This window comes from Oryzias latipes, chromosome 6 (assembly GCF_053564925.1).
Source record: "Oryzias latipes strain Hd-rR chromosome 6, Olatipes_Hd-rR_3.1".
Taxonomy (NCBI): domain Eukaryota; kingdom Metazoa; phylum Chordata; class Actinopteri; order Beloniformes; family Adrianichthyidae; genus Oryzias; species Oryzias latipes.
Genome location: NC_136242.1, coordinates 34,659,920 through 34,684,710, shown reverse-complemented (window position 1 = coordinate 34,684,710; position 24,791 = coordinate 34,659,920). Strand labels below are relative to the sequence as shown.

General features: G+C 49.8%; 1 protein-coding gene and 1 long non-coding RNA gene across 4 annotated transcripts in view; both read right to left on the bottom strand.

The window, feature by feature from the left end:
* Positions 1-16,162: 16,162 nt before the first annotated feature.
* osbpl5 (oxysterol binding protein-like 5) overlaps positions 16,163-24,791 on the bottom strand; it is a 34,721-nt gene continuing 26,092 nt past the window's right edge. For all 3 annotated transcript variants that reach the window (XM_078949135.1, XM_023956172.2, XM_078949136.1), the window contains 14 exons: positions 24,496-24,697; positions 24,232-24,416; positions 23,954-24,035; positions 23,660-23,758; positions 23,492-23,588; positions 23,323-23,421; positions 23,062-23,159; positions 19,911-20,000; positions 19,691-19,827; positions 19,434-19,613; positions 19,243-19,366; positions 17,815-17,929; positions 17,635-17,737; positions 16,163-17,242 (listed from right to left, as the gene is read on the bottom strand). In XM_078949135.1, the coding sequence (XP_078805261.1) occupies positions 17,110-17,242; positions 17,635-17,737; positions 17,815-17,929; positions 19,243-19,366; positions 19,434-19,613; positions 19,691-19,827; positions 19,911-20,000; positions 23,062-23,159; positions 23,323-23,421; positions 23,492-23,588; positions 23,660-23,758; positions 23,954-24,035; positions 24,232-24,416; positions 24,496-24,697 (1,744 nt within the window). In that variant the 3' untranslated portion in view covers positions 16,163-17,109. The remainder of the gene's footprint in view (positions 17,243-17,634; positions 17,738-17,814; positions 17,930-19,242; positions 19,367-19,433; positions 19,614-19,690; positions 19,828-19,910; positions 20,001-23,061; positions 23,160-23,322; positions 23,422-23,491; positions 23,589-23,659; positions 23,759-23,953; positions 24,036-24,231; positions 24,417-24,495; positions 24,698-24,791) is intronic.
* Positions 17,993-18,360, bottom strand: LOC144992505 (uncharacterized). The gene is made up of 2 exons (XR_013656513.1): positions 18,272-18,360; positions 17,993-18,182 (listed from the first exon to the last, which is right to left on the bottom strand). It is a non-coding gene; the product is annotated as an uncharacterized LOC144992505 (long non-coding RNA).

The following is a 24,791-nucleotide window of genomic DNA, read 5'->3' as shown; positions in this document are numbered from 1 at the left end:
TGGGGGGGGGGTCTGTAGTTAGACTACTCCCAGTGAGATGGGTGGGGGGGGGGGGTTCTGTAGTTAGACTACTCCCAGTAAGATGGGGGGGGGGGGTTCTGTAGTTAGACTACTCCCAGTGAGATGGGGGGGGGGGGGGTTCTGTAGTTAGACTACTCCCAGTGAGATGGGGGGGGGGGTTCTGTAGTTAGACTACTCCCAGTGAGATGGGGGGGGGGGTCTGTAGTTAGACTACTCCCAGTGAGATGGGGGGGGGGGGGGGTTCTGTAGTTAGACTACTCCCAGTGAGATGGGGGGGGGGGGTCTGTAGTTAGACTACTCCCAGTGAGATGGGGGGGGGGTCTGTAGTTAGACTACTCCCAGTAAGATGGGGGGGGGGGGGTTCTGTAGTTAGACTACTCCCAGTGAGATGGGGGGGGGGGGTCTGTAGTTAGACTACTCCCAGTGAGATGGGGGGGGGGTCTGTAGTTAGACTACTCCCAGTGAGATGGGTGGGGGGGGGGGGGGGGGTTCTGTAGTTAAACTACTCCCAGTGAGATGGGGGGGGTTCTGTAGTTAGACTACTCCCAGTGAGATGGGGGGGGGGGGGGGTCTGTAGTTAGACTACTCCCAGTGAGATGGGGGGGGGGTTCTGTAGTCAGAGTACTCCCAGTGAGATGGGGGGGGGGGTCTGTAGTTAGACTACTCCCAGTAAGATGGGGGGGGGGGTTCTGTAGTCAGACTACTCCCAGTGAGATGGGGGGGGGTCTGTAGTTAGACTACTCCCAGTGGGATGGGGGGGGGGGGTTCTGTAGTTAGACTACTCCCAGTGAGATGGGGGGGGGGTTCTGTAGTTAGACTACTCCCAGTGAGATGGGGGGGGGGGTTGTAGTTAGACTACTCCCAGTGAGATGGGGGGGGGGTTTCTGTAGTTAGACTACTCCCAGTGAGATGGGGGGGGGGGGGGGTTCTGTAGTTAGACCACTCCCAGTGAGATGGGGGGGGGGGGGGGGGGGTTCTGAAATTAGACCACTCCCAGTGAGATGGGGGGGGGGGGGGTCTGTAGTTAGACTACTCCCAGTGAGTTCTGTACATGAGATCCTGGGCACTTTACCATTGGGAGTTGGGTCATCTAGACCAGTGTTTTTCAACCTTTTTTGAGCCACGGCACACTTTAACCTTGACAAAAATCCCGCGGCAAACCAGCATCCAAAAAAAAAAAAAAAAAACAGAAATTCATGGTCTGTATTGATCGACCCCCCCCCCGCCCGCCCGCCCGCCCGCAATCTCACGTGCATTTTTGTGAGGATTGTGGCCGGAAAAGCAGGAAGTTGCGGCTGTTTTTTCTAAGAGATGAAATGAAAGTTAAATTAGAAAATTTAGAAACTGTCTGTTTGTTGTGGTTTCAAGGCGTTTCGCAAGGGCAACTCATTGTGCCCTGGGACACTGGCCCTTTAAGCCAATGCATCATGGGAGATGTAGTGTGAAAACTGCCGAAAACTTGCAGAAAGACTCGCGTCTCTGAGCTTCATTGTATTGTCCACTTGTTTCACGGTCTGACACCAGATTCTGTGGAAAGCTACACCGCTAAAGACGAGCTTTAGCTGGTATTTTTGTTAGAACTGAGCGACTTTATCAGCAGAATTAAGAACAAGGAAGTGAAGACTTTAAGCACTTCTGATTGGTCAGACTGATGACATGTGATTAAGCCTTCAAGAATGATTGGTGGAGACAGTTAAAGGGGCGGGACTTTTCCGCAAACTGTCATAGCTGCAGGGAAATCGCGGTAACGTCATTCTTATCAAAATTTCTTTAATAGAATTAAATAAACACAAAGAAAAAGTAATTTTAAGATCTTTTATATTCCTAACTACTCAGTGTTTTATCAGGGCCTGTTTGGATGAACAAAGAGCTGATATCCTGGAGATGGAAAATGTTTTTAGATTAGTGAATGATTAATGAGGGCAATTTCCCACGGCACACTTGAGCATCTCCGGTTGAAAAACACTGATCTAGACCCACTAGACAGAGCTCTGAACCTTTTTTCTTCAATGATTTGTGATCTTTACTGGTGTCCATGGATTACATAAGATAAGATACGATAAGATAAGATAAGACTTTATTGATCCCTGGGGGGAAACTGGGTTGTCACAGCAGCCAAAAAAAAAAAAAACAGCAGTTGGAAAAGTACGAAAAAACAAAGTAGCAATGGGTAAGAATAAAAATAATACAAGGTGGAAGTAAAAGTACAGGTCATGAAATGAAATCTTTCCACCTTTATCCACCTTTGACATGGTAGGGAGAACACGTTAATGGAAGGGGGGGGGGTCATCTAAGATAGCACAAGGGTTAGTAAAAATGAAGTAGAAGAACCCCCCCCTCTCCACCTTTCACCTCCTAGCTCCTGGAGCATCAATTCAATTCAATTCAATTTTATTTGTATAGCCCAAAATCACAACAACAGTCGTCTCGATGGGCTTCGAAGTAAAACATGAAATCAAAAGGATCATGAATACAAAGAGTTCAATAGAAAAATACTAAAATGAACTAACAAACTGACTAAGCTATACTGGCATCCCTGCCCTTAGACCCCCCCTTCGCGGTAAGGAAAAACTCCCAAAAAAACCGGATTCCGGAAAAAACGAAGAAACCTCAGGGGTGCCCACATGAAGGAGGGATCCTCCCCCAGGACGGACAGGCGATTTACCAGAACTCTTAGAGAAGAATTAACTTATCTAAATCTACAACTACATATATAAAAGTCCAGCAGACGAGCTTCATCCAGCCGTGGTTGGGGGGACAGTCAGGGGCGCGAGTCGAGCCGGAGACAGGAACCACAGCCAGGTGTAGGAGCGCGAGCAAAGGTGAGGTAAACGGTCAGGAACAGGAGCACGGATGAAACAACAGGAGTCTGGAAGCACTCCCACTCTCCAGGAGGGGAGAGGAAAAGAGGGACAATACATGAATCACTGCACCAAACAGAGGCATGGAGAACTAAATGATGAATTATGATCAAGAATAGAGGAGAGGAAGGGTAGAAGTAGAAGAGAAAAGAGGACAGAACCCCAGAGCACCATAGTTACCCCAGCTTCAACTTCTAGCAGCCTTTTAAAAGAAATAGTTATTAAGTTTAATTTAAACAAACTAACATTAAGTTAAATAATCTCTGAATACTAACTAGTCTGACAATAAGCCTGTCCAAAGAGGAATGTTTTCAGTCTAACTTTGAATGTAGAAACTGAGTCGGCCTCTCTTCCATGAGCTGGGAGTTTATTCCATAAAACAGGGGCTTGGTGACTAAACGCTCTACCTCCAACCGTACTTTTACTAATTCTAGGAACCACAAGCAGTCCTGCATTTTGCGAGCGAAGTGTTCTGATTGGTTGGTAAGGGACTATGAGGTCCTTAATATAAGACGGGGCCATTCCATGTAAGGCCTTATAGGTTAACAGGAGGATCTTGAACTTAATTCTAGAATCAACTGGGATCCAGTGAAGTGAAACTAACACAGGAGTGATGTGATCTCTTCTGCTAGTTCCTGCTAACAATCTAGCTGCTGCGTTCTGAACAAGCTGGAGACTTCTTAAGGAACTCTTGGGACACGCTGCTAACAAGGAGTTACAGTAATCCAGCCTCGACGTAACAAATGCATGGATGAGTTTTTCAGCATCACTCTTAGAAAGTAGATTTCTGATCTTAGCAATATTCCGCAGGTGAAAAAAGGCAGTTCTACACGCCTGAGATATGTGAGCCTTAAATGATAAATCCTGGTCAAGTAAAACCCCAAGGTTTCTAACTGTGGAATTGGGGGCTATACTTATGCCATCCAGGGAGACTATCTGAGCATCTCTGAGGTTTTTAGGACCTAGTATAATGACCTCAGTTTTTTCTGGGTTCAAGAGGAGGTCATTAATTGTCATCCAGGTCTTGATGTCACTGATGCAGGCGTTCAGTTTCTCTATCTGGTCATTCTGGTCAGGCTTCATGGATAAATACAACTGCGTATCGTCGGCATAACAATGAAAATTAATGCTGTGTTTCCTGATTATGTTTCCTAGGGGTAGCATATAAAGCGTAAACAGGATCGGTCCCAAGACTGAGCCCTGTGGGACTCCATAGTTGACTCGAGTGCACTGAGAGGAATGGCCATTTACATTAATGAACTGATACCTATCGGACAGATAGGATTTAAACCACTGGAGAGCAGATCCTCTGATCCCTATGTCCTGCTCTAATCTATGGAGTAAAATACCGTGGTCGATAGTGTCAAAGGCTGCACTGAGGTCCAACAGGACCAGAATAGAAAGTAGTCCCTTTTCTGAGGCCAATAACAAGTCATTAGAGACTCTAACTAGTGCAGTTTCCGTACTGTGATGAGGTCTAAACCCCGACTGAAAGTCTTCAAAGTGGCTGTTGTCCTGTAGGTGGCAGTAAAGCTGCTTAACTACAACTCTTTCTAGGATTTTAGAAATAAAGGGCAGGTTTGATATCGGTCTATAGTTGGCCAAGATGCTAGGATCCAAACTGGGCTTTTTCAGAAGAGGTTTAACAACTGCATATTTAAAAGACTGTGGCACGTAACCCGTTTCCAGAGAGGCATTTATCATTGTTAATATGGGATCATTAATTAGGGGAAAAGTTTCTTTAAAAAGTCTAGTGGGAATTGGGTCTAACAGACACGTTGAGGATTTGGAGGACGTAATAATAGATGTTATTTCCACTTGATCCACAATAGTGAAGCCGTCTAATGTTACAGAGGTTTCTATGGATGCCTCCATTTCTACCGCTTCAGCCTGTTCTGGGCTGATAGTAGGAATAACTTGATTTAACTTATGTCTAATATTTGAGATTTTACCATCGAAAAATGTAAGAAAATCATCAGAGCTGAGAGAAACAGGAACATGTGGTTCTACTGAGCTCTGACTGCGAGTTAATTTAGCTATAGTGCTAAAAAGAAATCTTGGATTGTTTCCATTCTCTGATATTAAGGTTGAATAGTACTGGCTTCTAGCTCTACGCAGAGCTTTTTTATAATTTAATAGGCTATGTTTCCAGATATCCAGAGACTGCTCTGAACCGGAGCGGCGCCATTCTCTTTCCAACTTACGGGTTTCTCGTTTAAGAGAACGAGTTTCAGCGTTAAACCACGGTGCTACTCGGTTTTGTCTGACGAACTTAGGTTTCAAGGGGGCAACAACATGGAGTGTACTCCTGAGGGCTTGTAAGGCATCATTAACAAAGTGGTCATTTATACTAGGACTGATACTATGGGAGCTGGACTCAGAGTATTTTCTCAGAATATCACTAAGTACTGGCTGAACTGTGTGTTTAAACTCAGACACAGAACGGTCAGTTAAGGTTCTTCTAAGCTGTTTCTTATTCACTGGGACAGAAGGATGTTCCAGTGTAAGCTGGAAGGTAATCATAAAGTGATCAGAAATGATGGGGTTAAGAGGAAGGACACTCAGCTGGCTGATCTCTATCCCATGGGTTAGAACAAGGTCCAGGGTGTGCTTATGACAGTGAGTGGGTTCATTCACACTTTGGGTGAAACCAACATCATCTAATAAAGCTGCAAAAGCCTTTCCTAGGCAGTCACTGGGGTCATCAACATGAATATTAAAATCCCCTAATATTATAGTTTGATCAGAATCTAAGACAATAGTCGATAGGAAGTCGGAAAACTCAGTTAAAAATTCTGAATATGGGCCGGGGGGGCGATAAATAATTATGAGTAAAACAGGTTTTCGAGTTTTCCTGTTTGGGTGATTTATAGACAATATGATGCTTTCAAATGAATTATAAGCATTTTTAACTTTAGGGCTGAGAAGTAAGCTAGACTGTGATATTACTGCCAAACCACCTCCTTTCCCTGAAATCCTGGATTTCTGATAGTTAGCATAAGTGGGGGGGGTTGCTTCATTCAATCTAACATAGTCATCCTGATGGAGCCAAGTTTCTGTTAAGGCTAAAAGACTGAGATTGTTATCAGTAATTAACTCATTGACTAAGAGGGACTTGGAGGAAATGGATCGAATGTTTAATAAACCGCATTTAATGACATCATAATTCTGCTTGTGAGAACTGCTGTCTGTCACTTTAAGGTTTCTAAGACGCGCTCCTTTCATTTGTCTTTCAGCACATAAGCTAAAGCTAGGACCTGCTTGACTTTCCCTGCATGGGTTTTGCAGTGGTTAGACTTAGCTTGGAGCTAGTCTAAAATGGAGAAGTAAGACGACTCCTTCCCTCCACTAGTCTGAGGGGTCACCTTAGGCAAGTGATAGCACCCTCTAGCCTCCCTACCTGGGGTCACAGGTTCAGGCATTGGCAGCAGGATGTCTGGGGGTGGAAACGGCAGATGAGCCAATAGCCAATGGCGTTAACACCTGATGGCATGCTGATGAGCCTCAAAAAGCTGAGGCCAAAGGATGGCATCAACCAGCAAGTGTTTTGCTACTGCGGGGCGACCTCTTCGTCAGCAATGTACGTTGCACACTTGTGTACCACATTGTATGTGGCGTTTGAGGACCAGAGAGGCAGTCTGGTGGAGGCACAACACCAACTGGCTTTGGTTTTGTGCAAGGCGTTTTGGGTTTTGAGGGTTTTGAGTGTTTGAGTGTTAAGACCTGTGGCGATAGAGTACATGTGTCGACAGCAGGCCTAAGTAGCTGGGAGCTGTTAGCAGAAGCTCTGCATGCAGGCGGCTCACATCTGATGGTCGCAACTTTAACTGACCTATGAGTACCAGTTTGTTGAGGCAGCAATGTGAGTGACCAGGCAGCCCTTTTTAGGGACAGCATTGCCTGCCCAGGAATGGGAAGCCCCTAGAAAAGGTGGGGTAAAAAAAGCGTACTCAGATCTATACCTGGCTGGCTAACCGCGGTCAGCGGGACTTCCTTTAATGCGGTAGAACCTCAAAATCAAAGAAGATGACTATTGCAACATGGAACGTACGAACTATGCTAGATAATGATAACCGACCTGAACGTAGAACAGCTTTGATTGCAAAGGAACTCAAGACGCTCAGCATTGAGATTGCAGCCCTACAGGAGACACGTCTTGAGGCCCAGGGACAGCTCCAAGAAGCAGAGTACACTTTCTTCTGGGTTGGTAAGACCACAGCACCTAGACAAGCTGGAGTTGCCTTCGCAATCCACAACACAATTGCTAAAAAGTTAGTTTCACTACCCACAGCAATTTCACCTAGACTTATGTCTCTAAGAGTACCTATTGAGAAAGGTCGCTATTTAACTCTGGTGAACGTGTATGCCCCAACTATGACTTACACTGATGACGTAAAAGAAACATTTTACCAAGAACTTACTCATGTAATCCTCAAAGTTCCCATAGAAGACAAGCTCCTGATATTAGGTGACTTCAATGCTCGAGTTGGAACAGACTGGGAAACCTACTTGGGTGTCATTGGCAAATTTGGAAAGATGAAAAAGAACTCCAATGGAGATCTTCTTCTAAACCTTTGTGCTCAACTTGACCTAAGCATCACCAACACATTTTTCTATCAACCCGATAAGAATTTCTTCACATGGAAGCACCCTCGCTCAGGTAACTTCCACCTGCTTGACTATGTCATTACCAGAAAATCAGACTTAGCAGATGTATTATGTACAAAGGCAATGCGTGGACCAGAGTGCTCTACTGACCACTACCTTGTGAGATGTCAACTTAGAATAAAAATTGTCTTACCTCGTAGGAAAACGTCTGCAAGTACCAAGCCCAAGAAAATGGATACTAACAAACTGCTAAACAAAACGTGTTGTGATGAGCTATCAAAAGAAATTGAAGCAGCTCTGGAGAATGTAAATTTGACTAGAGAGATGGATATTGAACAGCACTGGAAATATTTGAAAGAAACAGTTTATTCTACAAGTATGAACACCCTAGGTCCTGTTTATAGAAAGACTCAGGATTGGTTTTGTGATCATGGTAGTGAAATCGAGAAACTCTTGGAGGAAAAGAAGCATATACATCTTAGACATCTACATGAGAATTCTGAGAAGAGCAAGGGTGCACTTTCGGAAATCAAGGCAAAGGTACAGAAGGAGCTGAGACATTTGAAGAACAACTGGTGGCAGAAGAAAGCAGAGGAATTGCAGAGCATGTTTGATAATCATAACTACCATGGACTGTTTGCCGGTCTGAAGTCTATCTATGGCCCAAGAAGCACTGCTGTTGCCCCAGTAAGATCAGCAGATGGAAGTAAGCTATTCTCAGATCTCCAAGACATCAGATCCAGATGGAAGGAGCACTTTTATAAGCTGCTAAATCAAGATGGTTCAGTAAAGTCAAATGCATGTCAAAACCTGGAAAATACACCAAAAAAGACTGAACTGGGTAGACAATTCAGTATGGAAGAACTCAAGTACGCTCTGAAATCAACAGCAAGTGGTAAAGCACCTGGTCTTGATGGTATCCCATCAGAGATCTTGAAATATGGTGGTGAGAAGTTGTGTGAATCTCTGTTGGATCTATTCAACAGATGTCTTATCTCTGGTACTGTGCCACAAGACTTCCGAGATGCTTTAATTGTCACCATCTACAAGAAAAAGGGCGACCGTGCAGATTGCGGAAACCATCGGGGTATATCACTACTGGCCATAGCTGGAAAAGTGCTTGCAAAGATTGTCCTGAATAGATTAAAGACCATTGCTGAAGAAGTACTTCCTGAGTCTCAGTGTGGTTTCCGGGCTGGTCGTTCCACTTCAGACATGATTTTCACTCTGAGACAGCTGCAGGAGAAGGCAGCAGAGCAGCACCAACCACTTTATATAGTCTTTGTAGATTTTACAAAGGCTTTCGATACAGTCAATCGTACAACTCTATGGAAGGTCCTTGAAACCTATGGTTGCCCAGACAAGCTTGTCAACATTATTAGGCAATTTCATGATGGAATGAGGGCACAGGTTTCAGTTGGTGGTGAACCCAGTGACACCTTTCCAGTTAACCATGGCGTGAAGCAAGGCTGTGTACTGGCACCAACCCTCTTCTCTCTATATCTTACAGCTGTACTGGATACTATGAAAGAAGGCCCAAACAAGGGTGTCTTCATCCGCACAAGAACTGATGGTAAACTTTTCAACCTTGCCCGTCTTCGTGCCCACACTAAGACACAGGAGATGTGTGTCAGAGAACTACTTTATGCTGATGACTCAGCCCTTGTAGCTAGTAACGCATCTGATATGCAACAGATTGTAGATCGCTTTTCCTCTGCAGCTGAGATGTTTGGATTGAAGATTAATATCTCTAAGACCGAACTACTGTATCAGCCTCCCACATTATCCAAGAAACACCCAGAGACGATTATGATTCATGATGAACCACTGAAGTCAACAGAGAGTTTTTCTTACCTGGGCAGTACCTTAACTAACTCAAACTCAGCTGATCTGGAAGTGGAACGGAGAATACTTTCTGCCACTAAGGCCTATGGTGCACTACAACAGAGACTGTGGAGTTGCCACGACATCAGTACTAGTACCAAAGTGAAGGTATATGCAGCCGCAGTCATCCCCTGTTTGCTATACTCCATTGAGTGCACCACACTCTACCGCAGACATATCAAGGCTCTAACACGACTTCAGCTTCGCCACCTTCGCTTCATTCTCAACATCAAGTGGCAAGATCGTATCCCAGATGTTGAGGTTTTGAGACGTGCCAACACAGTTAGCGTTGATGCCCTAATAACATCCGCACAACTTCGATGGGCAGGGCACGTGTGTCGGATGCCCAACAATAGATTACCCAAAGCAGTATTCTACTCAGAACTTTCTCAAGGAAAAAGGAGCCGCGGTGGACAGAAACTACGCTATAAAGATGTGCTAAAGCGACACATGAAGAGAGCAGGCATCCCACACTACAACTGGGAAGAAGAAGCCATACAAAAATCCAAATGGCGTGCAACTTTAAAGGATGCCATTATAACCATTGAGGACCAACGCCAACGTGAATACCAACATGCACATTACCGGCGTCACTCCGTAGCAACTTCAACCGATTTCAAATGCTTGACATGTGATCGCTTCTGCAGATCCCGAGCTGGACTAGCAGCCCACATGAGAGGCTGTCATTTTTAATCCTCAAACTCAAGACAGTCAACTTCGACACACGAAGGACAGCCATTATTATGGGTTTTGCACCGGCACTAACCCTAAGGGAGGCTCAGAGGAGCGTTTTACACTGCTGCTCTGCGCCCGGGTCTCGTCTCTGGATTGTCAGGTTAACAGACTAAGGCTAGCAGAAATGTTTCTAGAAAGAAGAGCGGCACCGTCCCGGGTGGGATGGACGCCGTCTCTCCGCATGAGACCGGGCTTCCCCCAAAACGCGCTCCAGTTATCCACAAAACCAACGCCGTTTTCTGGGCACCATCTAGAAAGCCAGCGGTTAAATGATGAAAAGCGGCTGTACATTTCATCACTGACTAAGTTCGGCAGGGGACCAGAGAAAATTACAGTGTCGGACATCGTCTTAGCCAGTTTACACACCGAAGCTACGTTTAACTTAACCACCTCTGACTGTCTCCGTCGGGCATCATTACCGCCTGCGTGAATCACGACTCGACGGAACCTGGACTTACTCTGAGCTAACATCCTAAGGTTCCCCTCGATGTCACCAACTCTGGCCCCCGGATATCACCTGACAGTAGCCGCTGGGAGCTCCACGTTTCTAACTTCAGAAGAGCCTATAACCAGAGTTGAGTGTTCAGCGGGTGTGTCGCTGAGGGGGGAGAACCTATTACTAACGTGGAGTCTCGGGTGCTCTAAGTTTTTGCGTTTAGCACTATGTTTCCTCCCAACCGGTACAAACCCCTGACTGTCTCCCGGCTGTTGGGAGGGTGCTGGGGTGCTAACTAAGTTAGCCCTGGTGGCGCGGCCCGCGCTACGAGTAACGACCTGGCTAGCCGGCTTAGCTTCCACTGTGCGGAGCCGCGCTTCTAACTGCTCCAGCCTGGCCTCCAAGTCTAACACAAGACTACACTTAACACACCTACCGCTATCTTCCCTAAAGGAGGCAGGATCATCACTAAACATATGGCACATGGGGCAGGAGAGAGGAGGAGAGGCGGAAGGAGTGGTGGCCATGCTAGGTTCTAAGCTAAGGCTAGCGGTGTTTAAGTAAAGAGAAGTGGTTTATTTAGCAAAATGAGAAATGAGAAAAGTGAACAGCAAGCGGTTTAACAGTGGTGAATTCGCTAATAAAAGGTACTAGATGTGAATATTAACCCAGATAACCCTTAGAGTAAGCAATAGTAGTAAGGCTAATGCCAAACAAGAGGACAGCAGTCACACAACTAGCACTGGGAATAGCTCACCCGGAAATGACGTCACAGGAAGTCCATCATGTGGCAGCTACTTCAGTATAAACGTTGGTTTAATGTTCGTAGATGTTTACCGCTCTTAGCGTGGCGAACTCACAAATGGGCGTTCTGCTGTTGTTCGCACAATTGCTATTGAAATATTGTTAAAATGTAAAACATGACTCAAGCTGAGGGATCCCTGAGCTCTCTGGGATCACATCACACCTGAGCCGGGGGGTGTCCGTGTCCCTGGGTGCCGGATACCTCTGGTTTGTCTGAAGATTAATAACCCCTCTTGTTAAAGTAAAATATGTCCAACACAAGAGGCCCTCAGCTCTCATCTGTCTGCCCAGCTGTTGGACAGGACAAGTAAAAAAAAAGACAAAAAAATGAACGAAACAGTATTACACAATGTTAACATAGAAGGAAAATTGGCGGGGTTAATAGAAAACATCTGTTGCCAAGGAATTCCCAAAATGTACTTTTGCAGATTCTTCTAAAAATAACGTTGACATGTTCGTCACCCCCGGACAACCAATAAATAAAATGGTTGCTATGGAGATAAAACAGACAGAAAACCGCCATTTTGAAAATAGTGTTGTTTTTTTAAAATGAATTTGTCACATGCAGCTCTGGACAGGATGGGAGGGGCAGAGGGGCAGCTCTACCCCTGTGGGCGGGTCAAAATGGGGTGTGAGGGCAGGGGCAGGTAGTGTCAGCGAGCCATACAACGGTGCTGGTGGCTTTATTTATGATGGTTGACCGTGACAGGCCATGAAACGCCAGCAGTCGGAGCTAAATGTCATCTCATACATGGATCTAAAACTGACCACGTGTAGCAGCCTGAAGGAAAAGTGCAGCAGATTCTCCTCATGAAGAAGGACGTTGGATGAAGGTCAAGAGTTTATGAAAGTTTATCCCTAAAAAGTTCAAGGCAGTAATTTTCTTCTGAGACCGACAGCGGCGAGAAATCCTGAAGCTTTGAAAGTTCCACAGTTCTAGAAAGGAGCTGACCTCCAGGCAGCAGAGAAACGGGTTCACCGACATGATCTGCTGTCAAACCGCAGAGCCGAGACCTTCCTCCTCCAACCCCCTGCACTTTGTCCGCCATGTTTGAAGGCAAGTCTGGGCAAGTTCCTCGCCTCTGCCCGCCCCCCGCCTCTCAGCCGAGCTCCGTTTGTCTGATCCAGACTTCAACCCACGCATCCAACCTGAATCCAGCAATCCTTCAGCCAAAACATGCAGACACACCTCAGTGCAGCTGCACCCCCAGCAGGAGAACACCCAGGAGGGGGCCGATTCCTGAGAAAACGGAGGGGGGAGCTCTACAAAAACCCTAAAGGGAAGATCTGTGAACAGAGACGCTGTATTCACATTGAAACTTTTTTTCTATTTCAAAGAAAGTCCGACTTTTTTTGGCCTAAAATAGAGAAATATGTTCTTTGTTTGGTTAAATCTGTAGCTGGATTCGTTTTTTTCAAAGATTCAGTCAGATTTTCATCAGTGAGATGAATTTATTGAACACAAAATTTAAAAACGACAGCAAACGTCCAAAACAGCGTTTAGGAAAGACCTCTGTGACCTGCTGCTCCTCAGATTATCTTCTGTTCCTCAGATTATCTGCTGTTCCTGGTTTTATCTGATGTTCCTCAGATTATCTGATGTTCCTCAGATTATCTTCTGTTCCTGGTTTTATCTGCTGTTCCTCAGATTATCTTCTGTTCCTCAGATTATCTTCTGTTCCTCAGATTATTTTCTTTTCCTCAGATTATCTGCTGTTCCTCAGATTATCTTCTGTTCCTCAGATTATCTGCTGTTCCTCAGATTATTTTCTTTTCCTCAGATTATCTGCTGTTCCTCAGATTATCTTCTGTTCCTCAGATTATCTTCTGTTCCTCAGATTATCTGCTGTTCCTCAGATTATTTTCTGTTCCTCAGATTATCTTCTGTTCCTCAGATTATCTGCATGCAAATGTTTCCTAAAGGAGATGTTGGTCACGGCATCACAGGTGTGTAGTGATCTGAGGCTGCATCATTCTGATCAAAGTCAAAGACGGTTGTTTTTTACCTGCTAAAGGTCAAAGGTCATCAGAGCTCATTAATTTGAATCCTGCTCCTCCTGTGTCTGCTATGGATTCAGTACAGCAATAAACTGTTGGATGTTCTAGTCAGTTCTACATTGGATCAGTCTGCGGTCCAGCCTGAAAGCATTTGTTCTCATTTCTTTTATCGATGAAACCTTTTTCTGGTCGTTTTTGAACTTCCTGTGAGACATTCCTATCATTCCCAACTGAAAAGAACCTTTGTGGTTGAATAACAGAAACTTCCTGTCAGATTTTGCTGGGGGGGTGGAAATGACTTCAGGCTAGACTGTATCTGTAGAGTCAACTTCTATTGTCTCCTATACAGTAAGTAACTGGTTAGTTTGAGTATCATAGTTACTGATTCACTTCTGATTATACTCAGGTACATTTGGTTTTTAAACAAAACTTTCAGATTTTGAATAAACAGCTTTATTTAAATGACATAGTCAGACGGAAACAAACTCGACTGGAATTTCCATGAAAGGCATTTTTCTTCGGATGGTTTCTCAGCGCCGAGCGGCTGCAGGTATTTTTGTCATCGCATTTTCCAAATTCATCCGTAGTGCCGTCATTCTGCCTCTAAGTTGCTGTAACACAAACTTTCTGACGTTTCAGTTTTGATGTGTTATCAGCAGCTTCAAACATCATCATTCATTCTGAAACTCAAAAACATGCGTCTTATCTCGTTATGACTTAGATTTGATCATGAGACAGGTTAATCCAGCAATAAAGGAAGCTGAACGTTTGGGTTTTTATGATGAATCCTTTAGGCCGGCGTCCTACAGGCCAGTTCAGCTCCTGAAGATAATCCAGAAACTCTCAGGAGGAACTTACATTACAGAAATGTAGATGTTCATGCTGGAGTTCCCTGCTGATGGTTTAGTCCTCAGGACCGAGTTCTGATGAAGAAACCAGTCCAGAAAGTCCACAAAGCTTTGAACGCTTCATCCTTCAGACACAAACCGTTTGTGGGACATGGATGCTGAGATTAACATGCAGCCCTGAAAGTCTCTTTTCCACTCAGAACATGTTTCCGTGTTTTCTGGCTGAAACGCAGCAGCAGCTCATTTGAAACATTTTGTTTTCTTCTAACAACAAATTCATGAAAATCTGACAAGATTCCAAAATAACCCATGAATTCTTGACCTGACTTGATTCTTCTTCTTTGAACGTCAACCTTTTCTTTGGATTTACCAGAAATGCAGAAGAATTGTTTTCTTATTTTTGTGACATTTTGTAGAAAGTTGTAGTAAAACATCAGTGATGCAGTAGTTCTGCAGCTTCGGAGTCAGTGGGAGAAGAAAGGATCGATGTCGCCCTCTGGTGGAGAATTTATGAAGAAAAAATGTTTGAGGAATAGTTCATCCTCGTGGGTTTACTAAATCCAACTAAAATGACATTTAGTTGGATAAATATGTAAATTTGAGTTGGATAGATATAAGAAACTAGGTTGAATAAATTTTAATGCAATTACTTGTTACCAATTGAATTAATTCATTTACGTTGGATAAGTTATATATATGTATGCGTCACAATGAAAATGAGATCAGAAACTCGTGCGTTTATTTTGTTCTTTTTCTCCAAGCAGAAACTCTTTCTTTTGCTGATGATGCATCTGTGTTACTTTTTTGATGGACGTATAATCTTCATACGCCGTCATTTAAATCTCCGTCTCACTGAAGTACAGCCTCTCTTTTTTTCTCCACACGTTTCCATGGTGACTCCGTAAATCTGTGATCCATTGAGAATGTCTTTATGTACCTGCTGTGCACGTGTGTTAACCCAGGGTTACCAAGTGGAGCGTAATTACGCTAACTCATATCCGGTCTTTTGGAACCGACATACCCAGAGTAAACAAGTTCTGGCGGATTTCAGCCAGAGTTCAGGCTCAAAGTCAGGCTAGTTTAAACATGACTTCTGGAATACCCCCTTGGACCCCCCTGAACTCCTAGAAAAACAGGATTCTTCAGTGTCCGAACCAAAACCGCTCCTGTCCGCAGACACGTTTGAGGTTCTGTTCTCGTTTCAAAAGCAACAGTTTTAATGTGTTTTCAAACATGCCAGACAGCCTTTTTTTTTCTTTCAGGAAGAATAACGCTGATTTTATCACCCATCTTGAAACTGAACTATGCAGACGTGAATTATGGATTTAAAACATGTCAAATGACATTGTTTATGGCTATTCCTTTAAGTTTCTAATATATTATGACCCTTTTGGCTTGCCATATTGATCCAGTGAACAGTGAGTGTGTGTGTGGGGGCGGGGCAGTATGCTGACTCAGCATCTTTCCAAACCCTCTTGGGGACTTTTTTTTCTCATAAGCGACAAACCTGGCAACCTTTCCAGATGTGTGGAGACAAACTGTTGTCGTTTCTGTCCCTAAAGGACAGGTGCTGCTGAGGCTCCGCCCCCTTTTTTTTTAACATCCTCCTGATAATCCTCATTTTTTCATATCTTTCTGAAGTTCAAGTTATAAACTGACCAATCACAAAAAAGTAGGTGGAGCCTGCTGGTCTCCACATCCAAACCATTTGATTTCCTGTAGCCCGTGGTAGGGGTGTGGCCTTCCAACAAGCTCACTCCTAATTGCTGAGTGGTTGTCATAGAAACAATGAATCAGACCGACTTGGACCAATCACTGCTTACTGACGTCTTGGTCCCACATGGACCATCTCACAAAAAATAGCGACTGACCTAATTTAATTGGATCAAACCATTTTCGTTTGGGGGGTGTCCCTCACTGGACCGGATCCAGTTCCCGTCAGAACCGTCACAGACGACCAGACACACTCGGGTTCAAACATTTTACTGCAGAACGTCTAACAGGTGTGAGTGTTCGAACATTTCGGTTCCTCATGACAAAAAACCTGTGGCACGCAGAACCCCCCTCCCCCCACCAAGGCAGCGAAGTAGAAAAAGAGACAATCACAGAGGGAGGTGTGGTTCAAGGCGCTCCACGCCGTGTGAAAGCCGTGACTGAAACATCTGACAGTGTCCCTGTGATTGTCATGGTTACCACACAAAAATGTGCTGCATCACACACACACACACACACACACACTGGAGGGCTCACACCTGAGCGTCCTCCATGATTCAGATGAAGACCGTCTGAGGGATTCATACAATAAATACATTCTGACTCCGCCCCCGACTGACAGGAAAACACACAGACCTCCACACAGGCGCCTCTCTTTAGGCTCCTCCCATTCTTGCTTCTAGTGAAATGCACTGTGGTGAGGGGGCGGGGCACAAAAACACGTGAACAATCGCGCCTCCTTCATAAAATACTTTTTTGGTCAAACAGCGCCGACAGTGAAATCAGACGTCCATGAAGGACAAGATGGATCTGCTAGAAGGTCGTTTGACTCCTCCTCTCTTTTGGCTTCAGCGTTAAGGCCCAGAATCTGGAGTGGAAGAGGAGAGGAGTAGAGCAGGTGATGAGAGGAGCGGTGGAGGAGCAGGTGTGGCGGCGCTGTAAACACACATGAACAGTATTGCAGGCGATAGCGGGCAGAGCGGCGCGCCTCCTCGCCGTCTTTTCTAGTTGTCTAAACTCCTCGTTCCTCCTCCTGTCCAAAGTGCAGAGGTGCTGTTACAGTCCGGCTACACCGGGGGGAGCCGCTCCTCTCTGACAGGCTGTTTATTGCTATGAAGTCCCCCCCCCCATTGATTCTGTGCTTTCTTTTCTCGGGGGGGTCTGAATCCAGTGCTGGGGGGGTCTTCCCAGAGGAGTCGGCTCAGGTGAAGACGTAGTTGAGAAGGAGCTGTGAGAGGAGCAGGAGGCAGAGGACGAGGCAGTGGCGACCCGTCAGGGCGCCGTGGTCGCTCGCCCTCTGATGGGAGAGCTGCTGACTCAGCGCCACCAGGTTCCTGCAGGGAGAAGACGACAACTTCAGCCCCGCCCCTCATGTCAGTCAGGAAACCTGATACTGATTCTACTCAGGTCTGGACTCTAGTCTGACCTGCAGACCGCAGGTTCGATTCCTATGAATAGAGTTCATTGGTTTCTACTTTTTCCTGTCCGGAGACAAACTAAAAGCCGTTTCTCACAGCGTTTCCATGTGGGAAATGGCAGAAACACGAGTCGCTCAACCAAAGATCCATAAGACTCGGACCTGGAAAAAGGGCTGAGAGACTCTCTAGTCTTAGTGTCTTCTCTGGTCTAACCCATTCTTAGACGTCAAAGGGCCGTAAAAAGAACCAACACTGGAAAAGGCGACGGTGCCCCGGAACATGAATGAGAAGCAGAAAAGCGGCGTCACCTCTGGATGTCCTGCTGCGTCCTGTGGATGGAGGAGATGGACGCTTCTATCTGAGCCAAGTCCTTCAGCTGGGAGCTGCAGCCCATGCACTGCTGCGGGAAATCTGCAGACACAACCAGACTCAGGTGAATGGAGACGGGACGGTCCGCCTGCAGGGGGCGGCAGAAACACGCGTCTCACCCTCGTTGTCGGAGGACTCGTGGGGGGGCTCCGACGTGCTGCTGCTGCTCTCCGTGTTTTGGCTGCAGCTGGACGGCTGGCTGCTGGACTTCCTGTGCTTCCTATTCAGCGCCACCTGGAGGCGGAGTAGATTTTAACCTCACAGCACAAAAACACAGAAATGACAGATCCACCTGGACTAGCTTAACCTGAACTAGATCCACCAGGACCAGATCCACCTGGAATAGATCCACAAGGACCAGATCCACCATGACTATTTCCACCTGGACCAGATCCACAAAGACCAGATCCACCTGGACTAGATCCACCAGGACCAGATCCACCAGGACTAGATCCACAAGGACCAGATCCATCAGGACCAGATCCACCTGGACCAGATCCACCAGGACTAGATCCACCTGGACTAGATCACAAGGACCAGATCAACCTAGACTAGATCCACAAGGACCAGATCCACCTGGACTAGATCCACCAGGACCAGATCCACCAGGACTAGATCCACAAGGACCAGATCCACCTGGACTAGATCCACCTGGTGAATCAGGTGGAAAGATTTCATGTAATTCATGGACACCAGTGAAGATCACAAATCATTCATTCATTCATTTTCTTAACCGTTTTATCCCTTTCGGGGTCACGGGGCTGCCGGAGCCTATCCCGGCCACTTGTGGGCGAAGGCAGGGGGGACACCCTGAACAAGTCGCCAGTTTGTTGCAGGGTAGAATGTCCTCACTCACACACCCATTCACTCCTGCACTCACACCTAGGGTCAATTTAGAGTTGACAATTAACCTATGAAGCATGTTTTTGGATGGTGGGAGGAAGCCGGAGACCCCGGAGAGAACCCACGCATGCACGGGGAGAACATGCAAACGCCACACAGAAAGGCCCCCCACTGATGTTCTGTTTTTCACGTCCCCCAGCTGGGACTTGAACCGGGGGCCTTCTTGCTGTGAGGCAAGAGCACTAACCACTGCGCCACCGTGCAGCCCGATCACAAATCATTGAAGAAAAAAGGTTCAGAGCTCTGTCTAGTGGGTCTAGATGACCCAATTCCCAACATTAAAGTGCCTAGGATAGCACAAGGGTTACCCTGAACTAGATCCACCAGGACCAGATTTACCATGACTAGATCCTTCTGGACTAGATCCAGCAAGACCAGCATCTCACAGATTACAGTGGGGGTGTGGTCCCACCTGGACTCCTCACAGGTTCCAGATTTGATCATGTCTGACTAAAGTAGTTTCCCTGTGAAGCTGAAGTCCATTCTTGAGGCTCTGCAGACTCAGAGCTCCAAGGACCTCCTCTAAGGGTATTTGGGACACTCTGGATCCTACAGCGGAAAAAGGTTTGAATCCCAACAACAACAGCAGCTAGACGCGGCTGCCGGTTGCTGGAGGACCTGGAAGGATGGAGATACCGGTTCACCTTGTGCCGGCTGGTCCAGCTGTGGCCATAGGTCAGACCCACGTGTTGGCTTCTCGGCTGCGTCTGGATGACGCCGTCCTTTTCGAACTGCAGCAGGCAGAGCTCCGGGTCCCAGGGCCGGGTGCTGCAACAGAAACCCCTGGGAGTTGGATTCTGGCCGCGGTCACGCTGAGGAAACGCCAGCTGCTTACTCAGTGTGCTTGTAGATCCACTCAGAGGTGACAGGATCCTGCTGGAAGAACCGGGGGGTCCAGGGCACGTCTCCTCGTTCTTTGGCTTCCTTTCGCTGAGCGTCCTCCAGGACAAACTTCTCCTGGGTGGCCTGCACCTGGTCCCGGTCCAGGATAGCCTGGGTCACGTGCTGCCACAGTCTTAATGGAACAGAGAGAGCTTTCAGATCGTCCCGCTCCACCAGCTGCCGCTCTGCCCATCCTGACAGCAGGTTTACCTTTCCGACTCAAACTCCTCCTGCTCGCCCATCTGGACCACTCGTCTCTTCAGGCGCCTGCTGCGGATTTCGGGGCTGGGACTCCACAGCAGCTCCCTCTGGCCTGAGCATTTCTCACTGATGAAGACGTCCCCGTCCTGATTCAAGCAGAGAAAGCCAGACGTTCAGAGTGGCCGTGCAGGAGGCTCCGCCCAGGAGCAGAGAGGCCGCACGCTCTCACCCAGTGTCCATCCACCGTGGCCAGGAGCTCGTCTCCTGCCAGGATCTTCCCGCTGATCTGATTGACAGAGCTGGAACCTCCGAGGAAGGGCTGCAAAGAGCAGAGCAGAGCCCTGTTACCCCACAGAGCCTCTGTTACCCCGCAGAGCCCTGTTACCCCGCAGAGCCCCCGTTACCCCGCAGAGCCCTGTTACCCCGCAGAGCCCCTGTTACCCCGCAGAGCCCCTGTTACCCCGCAGAGCCCCTGTTACCCCGCAGAGCCCCTGTTACCCCGCAGAGCCCCTGTTACCCCGCAGAGCCCCTGTTACCCCGCAGAGCCCCTGTTACCCCGCAGAGCCCCTGTTACCCCGCAGAGCCCTGTTACCCCGCAGAGCCTCTGTTACCCCGCAGAGCCTCTGTTACCCCGCAGAGCCTCTGTTACCCCGCAGAGCCCCTGTTACCCCGCAGAGCCCCTGTTACCCCGCAGAGCCTCTGTTACCCCGCAGAGCCCCTGTTACCCCGCAGAGCCCCTGTTACCCCGCAGAGCCCCTGTTACCCCGCAGAGCCCCTGTTACCCCGCAGAGCCTCTGTTACCCCGCAGAGCCCCTGTTACCCCGCAGAGCCCCTGTTACCCCGCAGAGCCTCTGTTACCCCGCAGAGCCTCTGTTACCCCGCAGAGCCTCTGTTACCCCGCAGAGCCCCTGTTACTCCGCAGAGCCTCTGTTACCCCGCAGAGCCCCTGTTACCCCGCAGAGCCCCTGTTACCCCGCAGAGCTTCTGTTACCCCGCAGAGCCCCTGTTACCCCGCAGAGCCCCTGTTACCCCGCAGAGCCTCTGTTACCCCGCAGAGCCCCTGTTACCCCGCAGAGCCTCTGTTACCCCGCAGAGCCTCTGTTACCCCGCAGAGCCCCTGTTACCCCGCAGAGCCCCTGTTACCCCGCAGAGCCCCTGTTACCCCGCAGAGCCCCTGTTACCCCGCAGAGCCCCTGTTACCCCGCAGAGCCTCTGTTACCCCGCAGAGCCCCTGTTACCCCGCAGAGCCCCTGTTACCCCGCAGAGCCCCTGTTACCCCGCAGAGCCTCTGTTACCCCGCAGAGCCTCTGTTACCCCGCAGAGCCTCTGTTACCCCGCAGAGCCCCTGTTACCCCGCAGAGCCTCTGTTACCCCGCAGAGCCTCTGTTACCCCGCAGAGCCCCTGTTACCCCGCAGAGCCCCTGTTACCCCGCAGAGCCCCTGTTACCCCGCAGAGCCCCTGTTACCCCGCAGAGCCCCTGTTACCCCGCAGAGCCCTGTTAACCCGCAGAGCCCTGTTACCCCGCAGAGCCTCTGTTACCCCGCAGAGCCCCTGTTACCCCGCAGAGCCCCTGTTACCCCGCAGAGCCCCTGTTACCCCGCAGAGCCCCTGTTACCCCGCAGAGCCTCTGTTACCCCGCAGAGCCTCTGTTACCCCGCAGAGCCCCTGTTACCCCGCAGAGCCCCTGTTACCCCGCAGAGCCTCTGTTACCCCGCAGAGCCCCTGTTACTCCGCAGAGCCTCTGTTACCCCGCAGAGCCCCTGTTACCCCGCAGAGCCTCTGTTACCCCGCAGAGCTTCTGTTACCCCGCAGAGCCTCTGTTACCCCGCAGAGCCCCTGTTACCCCGCAGAGCCCCTGTTACCCCGCAGAGCCCCTGTTACCCCGCAGAGCCCCTGTTACCCCGCAGAGCCCCTGTTACCCCGCAGAGCCTCTGTTACCCCGCAGAGCCTCTGTTACCCCGCAGAGCCCCTGTTACCCCGCAGAGCCCCTGTTACCCCGCAGAGCCCCTGTTACCCCGCAGAGCCCCTGTTACCCCGCAGAGCCTCTGTTACCCCGCAGAGCCCCTGTTACCCCGCAGAGCCCCTGTTACCCCGCAGAGCCCCTGTTACCCCGCAGAGCCTCTGTTACCCCGCAGAGCCTCTGTTACCCCGCAGAGCCTCTGTTACCCCGCAGAGCCCCTGTTACCCCGCAGAGCCCCTGTTACCCCGCAGAGCCCCTGTTACCCCGCAGAGCCCTGTTAACCCGCAGAGCCCTGTTACCCCGCAGAGCCTCTGTTACCCCGCAGAGCCCCTGTTACCCCGCAGAGCCCCTGTTACCCCGCAGAGCCCCTGTTACCCCGCAGAGCCCCTGTTACCCCGCAGAGCCCCTGTTACCCCGCAGAGCCCCTGTTACCCCGCAGAGCCCCTGTTACCCCGCAGAGCCTCTGTTACCCCGCAGAGCCTCTGTTACCCCGCAGAGCCTCTGTTACCCCGCAGAGCCCCTGTTACCCCGCAGAGCCCCTGTTACCCCGCAGAGCCCCTGTTACCCCGCAGAGCCTCTGTTACCCCGCAGAGCCCCTGTTACCCCGCAGAGCCCCTGTTACCCCGCAGAGCCCCTGTTACCCCGCAGAGCCCCTGTTACCCCGCAGAGCCTCTGTTACCCCGCAGAGCCTCTGTTACCCCGCAGAGCCCCTGTTACTCCGCAGAGCCTCTGTTACCCCGCAGAGCCCCTGTTACCCCGCAGAGCCTCTGTTACCCCGCAGAGCTTCTGTTACCCCGCAGAGCCTCTGTTACCCCGCAGAGCCCCTGTTACCCCGCAGAGCCCCTGTTACCCCGCAGAGCCCCTGTTACCCCGCAGAGCCCCTGTTACCCCGCAGAGCCTCTGTTACCCCGCAGAGCCCCTGTTACCCCGCAGAGCCTCTGTTACCCCGCAGAGCCTCTGTTACCCCGCAGAGCCCCTGTTACCCCGCAGAGCCCCTGTTACCCCGCAGAGCCCCTGTTACCCCGCAGAGCCTCTGTTACCCCGCAGAGCCCCTGTTACCCCGCAGAGCCCCTGTTACCCCGCAGAGCCCCTGTTACCCCGCAGAGCCTCTGTTACCCCGCAGAGCCCCTGTTACCCCGCAGAGCCTCTGTTACCCCGCAGAGCCTCTGTTACCCCGCAGAGCCTCTGTTACCCCGCAGAGCCCCTGTTACTCCGCAGAGCCTCTGTTACCCCGCAGAGCCCTTGTTACCCCGCAGAGCCTCTGTTACCCCGCAGAGCTTCTGTTACCCCGCAGAGCCTCTGTTACCCCGCAGAGCCCCTGTTACCCCGCAGAGCCCCTGTTACCCCGCAGAGCCCCTGTTACCCCGCAGAGCCCCTGTTACCCCGCAGAGCCCCTGGTGTTTCTGCTCAGAGACCAACCTTCAGCTTGAACTCCAGCTCAGAGGAACATCTGGTCTTCTCACACTCGATGGTGACTTTGCCCCCCAGCTCCAGGGTCATGGTGCCGTACAGGATCCCTGCAGCAGAGCAGGAGAGACGTCACCAACCCAACCCCCAAAGCCGGATCTGGACGGGGGGAGGGGCATCTCCAGGTTCCTGAGAAAACCTGACCCTCCTCAACCCCCCCATGGCCTTCTGTCAGCAGCTTCACATCAACACACTGGTCCTGAGGGGGGGCACCTTTGCAGTGGGCGTAGGGCATGGTGATGATGTACTCCTCCTCCCTGCTCAGGAACAGCAGCCGGGCTCGGCCGTCCAGAACCGCGGACAGCGAGTTACCTGTGGGAACAGGTGAGTGAGTGTTCTGAGCTCGGCCCAGAAGAACCTGCCGGCTGAAGAACCTCGGTACCGTAGAACTTGGACTTGGCCAGGATGCTTCCGCTGATGGAGAAGCCGTCCTTCCGGTTGCAGACGTAGAAAGCAGAGATGGGGGGGTGGTGGGACACCTGAGGGGCAGAAGAACTTTGTGAGGGGGATCAGCGGGTCGGGTTCTGACCGCCTGCTGCCGGGCTCTCACCTGCTCGGCTATGTAGAAGGTGCAGCTGTCCGTGTGGGGGTGGAGCCAGCAGCAGCGGAACGTCTCCCCCAGGATGGGGTTGTACGGCTTCTTCAGACCCTGAAAAGGAGAACCTTTCAGTTCCTCAGCTTTACGGGAAGTTCTAAACCCACAGAGCGGGTTTTCCCGTCAGAGAAACGCTGAGTCATTGACGGAGGATCAGGTTTTCTGCTGAGTCATTGTACAGGAACAAAGAAAGGAGACCTGAGACCTGATCCAGAACCAAACCGGACTCCGGTCCAGGAGAACCCTCACCTTGGGCTTCTTGTAGAACCCGGACAGGTACCATCTCAGCACCGTTTTGATCCGCCCATAGGCGCTCTCCTCCAGAGCCGCTCTGAAACAAAGTCCACATGTCTCACATGAAAACCCCACCCGGACCCAGACTGTGGGTCATCTAGACAGGAAGCCGCTCGGGGGGCTCTGGAGGTTCTACAGACATTTCACTGATTAGAAATGTAAATATTCCTTTGAAAATGTGCAGAGATGGACCCCCCCCCCAGGCTTTGGCCCCGCCCATCGGAAGCACTGACTGGGACAGCAGGTCGGCGTGGTAATAGTAGTCCGACAGCTTGTCCAGGAAGGAGCGCGGCTCCAGGATGAAGGTGGGCAGCACCACCTTGGACAGGTCCATGCCCGGCCGCAGCTGCTTCAGCAGACCCCAGATCAGACCTTTGTTCTCCTCAGACACCGTCTCCACCTGGGACCCCTCCCCGGCCTGAAGGAGCAAATGGACAGATGGATGAAAGACGCTGTCGTGGAAGAGCCCGGCCCGGCTGGGACGGAGGTACAGGTACCTCTGCGATATCCTCCGTGCTCTGCTCCTCGTAGGCCGTAGAAGGCGGAGGAGGAGGCGTCTCCTCCGACTGCTCCATGTCGCTCTCCTCCGTCAGCCGCCCGCCGTTTTCCTCGGCGGTGGCGTCCCAGTCGTCGTGCAGCTCGCGCTCGGATTTGTCGGAAAAGCCGTCGTTCTCCATGTGGTGCCCGCCGTCGCTCAGCCTTCCAAAGACACAGAGAAACCACACCTGAGAGCCGGACGCTGGACCCCAGCTCCGGGGGGAACGGCAGAGTTTCTACGACAGGACAGAGTCTC